General features: G+C 28.4%; 1 protein-coding gene across 1 annotated transcript in view; it reads right to left on the bottom strand.

The window, feature by feature from the left end:
• Positions 1–202: 202 nt before the first annotated feature.
• Positions 203–6,088, bottom strand: part of LOC107454750 (uncharacterized) — a 42,201-nt gene continuing 36,315 nt past the window's right edge. The window contains exons 6-7 of the mRNA XM_016072030.4: positions 2,851–2,957; positions 203–535 (exon numbers count right to left, since the gene is read on the bottom strand). Of these exons, the coding sequence (XP_015927516.3) occupies positions 338–535; positions 2,851–2,957 (305 nt within the window). The 3' untranslated portion in view covers positions 203–337. The remainder of the gene's footprint in view (positions 536–2,850; positions 2,958–6,088) is intronic.

Raw genomic sequence — 6,088 nt, 5'->3', positions numbered from 1 at the left:
TTTTGAATTGTAAATAAACAATAAAACTAAAATATGTATATTTTTATATTAAATTTTAAAAAAAAATTCCACTCCTCCAACTTAAGAGGGAAGATTTTAATCAGAGACTACTTCTTGTTTTGGGCTTTCTGAACATATGCGGACTTTGAGCTGGTCACGCCGATTGGATAAGCCAGTTTGGATAAACATCAACAACAACAAATGAATTCTCATTAAACTGTTTACTATTTAAACATTTTTACATATATTATTGGGTTCTATTTCAGATTTCGCGTTGTTTCAATTAATGCAAAATATCTAATTATAAATATTGTTGCGTTCCTTTTGTCATTCGTCTTTATTCTCCAATAATGGCATTCAATTCCCTAGAGTAGGAGAGAGGTGCTTTATTCTGCCCATAAAGATCTCGAAGGTTTTGTCTTTCATTTGGCGACAAAGAGTGATACTTTTCTAAGCCTGCAGTAAGTTTCTGAGTCTTTTCAGTGAGTGTTCCGTTTAGTTTATTCATTAGGTTACGCTGGTCTTCACTCCAATACTGAAAAGAAATAATAATGAAGTTAGGAAATTACAGAACACCGTTTTTAAAGTCAATACTGCTAAAGGAATTATATAAATAAATAGCGCAATTGAATATTAGGCTTCAAATAAACTACTATTGTCTATTCGATTAAAAGTTGCAACTTGTTAAATAAATTCAAGTTATTAAATTAAATCAACGAAATAGCGATTATAATAGTATTTTCCAAATTTTTCAGCTATAATTTATTTCACTATTAGACTTTAAAGAGCATGCTAAACTAACACAAAAAATTTGATTGAGAAGCAATTATTAATATGGTAATAAATTGAACTATATTATCGTACTTCGGGAACTTGTCTACCCGAAAATTAGGTTGGGGTTAATTAAACCGAACCAGACTTCACTTTGAAACGGAAGCATCCAGTTTAAAACGGAAACAGTTAAACAGTTTCAGTTAAAACATTTCAGTTTAAAGCGGAAAGTTTAAACGGAAACATCCATTTAATACCTAAATTAATGTTGCAGTAAATTTGAAACGAAATTACAGTTTAAGGTACAACCGAAATTGTAGTTTAATATATTTCAACGTTGAAAAGAATTTTCTGAAAGTGCAGACTACACGCACTCAGCTTCTTAACTGCAGAATTAAACTGTGCTTCCCAAAACAAAAATATTTGAAATCAGGAGGTTTTTTATCACATTAAAAAAATAAGGCAATTTTATCTATTAAATGGTGAAAAATTGCTTTATTTGAATTACAAAACAAAAAAAGATACTTGTTTTAGTTTTTTTCTCAATATTGAATTTCAAATTATGCCAAATTTTAGGAGGCTTTTATCCCCATAATCATTTTTCCATGTTTTTTTTTTCTTATTATTATTATTTTCCAATTTAACACAATGTATTTCGAAACCTGGTAAAAATAACTGCATAAAATTTGAAATATACATACATACATACTCTTTGGTAATTTTAGTTTAGCATATTCGCAAGCATTTTTTGGGAAATTCGTAAAAATATTTTAGATATTATTTAGTAATTTTAAAAGTAAATAATAGAGAGATAAATTGTAAAAATAAAACATTTAAAGTTATTCTGAATATTCGGAAAAAACAATAAATTTTTGATTTTTTTTTTAATCAATACTCCGGGTGGTAATTTTCCTCTTAGTAAATTTAATAAAAGAGTAATTTTTAGAAGCAAATAATTTGGGTCAAATTGATCATTGAAAATGACACATGTAACTGAAAATAAGAATAACTCGAATATTAATAATAAAAAAAATTAGAAACCATAAAGAAGGAAAAATAAATTAAAATTCTGAATGCAAGCTAACCCTATTAAGTATTTGTCAATGTTAATTTTTTCTAATGACATCGAAATATTGATAACATGTAAGGAAATGGATCGTGACTCTTATACTATGAATGAAAGAAGTTTCAAATTCTTTTTTCAATTCGAATAGAAGTATAATGAGAAATAAAATTTATTTTGACATAAATTTTACTTCATCTGAGATGTTGAAACAACTGAAATATGCCTGAAAAACGCTTATCTTAACAAAAATTTTAAAAAAAACATCCAAATGAAAATTAATAAGTTTTATTAAGTGTCTTTCCTAAAAAAAAATATAGCTAAATGTCTGTTAAATTATCGTAAAGAATCATTCCTCATCATAATTAATTTTTTAGGCATTCTCAACACCAGAAAATAATTAAATGCTTGATAAAATTATCAAAAAGAACCATTCAAACCCATCACCTCTTCTTTAAGCATTGTCGACATAGAAATAAATAGTTCAATATTCGTTAAATTATCGGAAAAAAAAAACATTCAACCGCCAACTCTTTCAGTTTCAGTTCATTGAATGCTGGAAAGATTTCAATATATACTTTATTTGCTTAGCCGAAAGAATTCGAAAATTTATTTTGTTGATTGCATGTCAATGTACATTATAGTATTCAATTAAAACCAAGAGAAAGCGATTTAAGTCATGATTTAAAATTTTCACTTATTTTAATTACGATAATTAAAACTATCACTGTTAAAACTATCACTGAAGTTATAGTCGTGGCAGAGATTTTTGTAATTTTCTTTATTTTTTTCACTGAATATGCTTAATTGAGAAACGAATATTACTAGATTGATACTTCACATCGGAATGAAGGTCTAAAAGTGAAAATAAATCCTCAAAATTATTTTATTGATTTGAAATCTAACTTTCTTAACACTAAAGCACATTGAGTAAAAATGTTCTCTGAATAAATTTTATATTAATTACATTCAGTTGAAAATAAAAAAATTTGATATACTCAAATGAGGCAACTTACAGATCTTTTCAGACTATCAATTCTATGGAGGACGGACATCATTTCTGTGTTTTGATCTGTCAGAAATTCTAAATCATGATTTATAAGTGCATGGTTGTATTTTTTTCCTGAAAAAAAAAATGCATGTGTTTACAATTTTATCTTGATCAACTTAAAATAACTAAATGACTGCAGTGGTGAAGAAATTTTTTTTTTTCGCTTTCTGTTGCATGACACTTTTGAATGGACTTTTTATATTTTCGCGTTTCTATTTAAAAATATATATTCCTAACCAGAATTTTTTTTTAATTCACTTCAGCGTCCCCGTTTCTTTACGGTGTAAAGACTGGTAGGAAGAAGAATAATTCAGTTTATGATGAAATGCATTAATGTCATATGTTTTTCCTCTTAAGTGATATTTTAAGAGAAGACAAGTGTAAATGTATTTAGATAAATTTATACGTTCTTCATAAGACTTTTACTTTGGACAAAAATTAAACTAAACTAAGAATATCATTTTGGGAAAAAAAATAGTGCGTGGAGTCCCTCCGCGCGGAAGAAGTTAAACTTTGTAACCTGCGACGTTAATTGTAGAAGAATCAGCAGTCGTAGAGGGATCACTAGTTCTATTCAACGAGTCTTTTTTCTGCTCCGCTCGCTTCCGTGCTCTGTAATAACGGTAATATTGTGCATTTTTTACTCGTGGACCTCTTGAACCAGTGGAAGTGCTCGAGGTTGCCTCATCGTCTCGCCATGGAAAATGTATTTGTATTAATAATGTATGTGAATGCGTCATAATGTAATTTCAAAAGAGAAAACCTAACAACCAATTGATATTCACAAGAGACGTACCTTGACATAACCTTAAATCCGTCGCATTGTCCGTGGGATTGTTTTCACTCATTTTTTACAATTGTTATCCACTAAATTTGAAAATAAAAAATACTATCCTAGTAAATTATATGTGTATCAAAACAAACTAAAAAAATATTTATAGAAAAACAATACTTTTATTATTTTTATGCTAGTGAGAACCAAAACAATATGGAAATGAATGAGGGAAAACTGGATCCTACCACGTGAATTCCCGGCCAATAAAAATGCAGCGTTAAACGTTTAACGCAACCTTGTTGGAAGTCGCATAAGAAGTATAACTTCAATAAATTCGTTTGACTACGATGGGTAAGAATAAAATTTCCTTTATTTTATTTATATAAACGTTTTATTTCTTAAGGGTTAGACAGTCGGAGTTTGACCTTGAATCTTTTAGCTCCAAGGTTTAATATCAATTGTACTCACCATTACATGCTTCCAAAATCGGCAAGAGCCCCAACCCCCTGATCGCTGCTGCTACCAGACCCAGGAACTACTTTCACTGCTCATGGATTGCATCGCAAGTTGAGCTTGGTTCGTTATCTCATTAAATACTAATATATTTTTGTATAGATTTGTGTGTATGCTGTTGCTTAAAATCCAGTTAAAAATATGCAACATGTACATCCTGGACAACCTGTGAACATGTACACAGGTTGACCAGCTATTCATTCAAATAATATATCAAGTAATATTCAGTATTACTACTATAACTCAGTATTCATTCAACTAATGTACATTACGATTTAATTTACATACATTTAAATGGTACTTGGAAATTACATTTGGAACAAATAACTCAAACGATTTAAGCTCAATTAAAAATTTTGGAGTCCGGATACAACTTAGTTTTAAATCTTCATTTTGATATTAACACGTGAAAGGTATAAGAACCAAAGGAAATTCCCTTTTTCCAAGTAGAATTTATACACTATTATAAAGTTCGGAGTCCGGATACACCAAAGTTTTAAATCTTTATCAAAGTTTTAAATCTTAATCATAAACTCATGAAGTGTATAAGGATCAAAGAAGCATTTTTTTAAAAAAAGCATTTTTCCTAGCAGGTGAAAATGGAGTTGATATATTTTAGATTTAAAAATAATTAAAATTGAATCAATAACCAATAACGTATATTTGGTCGATCTTAGCTGATAAAATGTATCTTTCCTGCGTAAATTATTAAATATCATTAAAACTAAAGCTCTAAATTAATATATTACCATCTTAAACTATTAAGCAGAGTTATAGCAAAATATAGAACATTTTACTTTTGTGTACAATTCACTTTTTACTTTTTATTTATGCCCAACTCACAACTAAGTATATTTCAAATTTTTGTTGCCTACACTGAAAACGAAATTACATTGGTTTTGTGACAATATGCATGTCAGTTGTTTTATTTAATGTAAATTTACACTGAAGATATTTATGAATTCGCAAGTATTATACGTGAAAAATATTTATTCGACAGAATATGGTCATGACAATATACAGATGTTTTTTTTTTTACGACTACCTTAAATACATATTTTTTATATATGTTTTAACATATATTTTAAATATATATTTTAAATAAATACTTTTAATATCCAAGTCAAAAACGTGAAAAAGAAGTATCAGATTCGGGGTCACAAATTAGTACTTAATCCAGGAAAGGACAAAAACGTACACTGAGAAAAATTAAATGTCAAAAATACCAGAATATGGTAAAATTTACTTTGTTTCTGGCTGCAGAGGAACACAAAAATTCTAAGTAATTTTTACCGAACCGCTTTCGTGATAATTTTGATAAACTTAACAATAAAATATGGTGTTATAATAAAAGAAAATTTTTGCTTAATGTTTAATTTCATAAGGATACCTTTGAACATGGCATAAAAATTAATTATTCGGTTAAATTAACTTTTCGATTTTGTATTTTTTACTATATGAGTGGTAATAAGAACTATAATCTTGAAGACTGGGATTTAAGAAAAACCGTTGCCATATGAACGAACAAAATCACCAAATGAATGGTTTAAATATCGTATATTTTGGTTTCTTTGACCAGAATTATGTTGCTGTTGCTGTTTTTTTTGCCAGAATTTACTACAATCTTTTTCTCCGTGTTTGGAAATCTAATGAACCTTTACTAAAAAATGCTTGGTAGAAAACATCAGAACCTATTGAATCACTGGAGAAAACAAAAAGGAGATGAAAGACGATAATTAGAAACAAACCCAAATGCCCCTCCAGCAAACTGGCATCGTCGTTTACCATCCCTCCTTAACTACCGATTCAAATGTTTCTAGTAGCATTAATGCTTTTTCCGCAGATAAATATTAATTTTAGTCACTGTTTTATATCTTGTTCTTAAGTTTAAACTAGTTAATAAACATTTTATGTA

The sequence above is a fragment of the Parasteatoda tepidariorum genome, chromosome 7 (genome assembly GCF_982258835.1).
Source record: "Parasteatoda tepidariorum strain Cologne lab strain chromosome 7, Ptep-v5.0, whole genome shotgun sequence".
NCBI lineage: Eukaryota > Metazoa > Arthropoda > Arachnida > Araneae > Theridiidae > Parasteatoda > Parasteatoda tepidariorum.
Note: the sequence above shows the minus strand (reverse complement) of the source record. Positions and strands in the feature narration are given on the sequence as shown.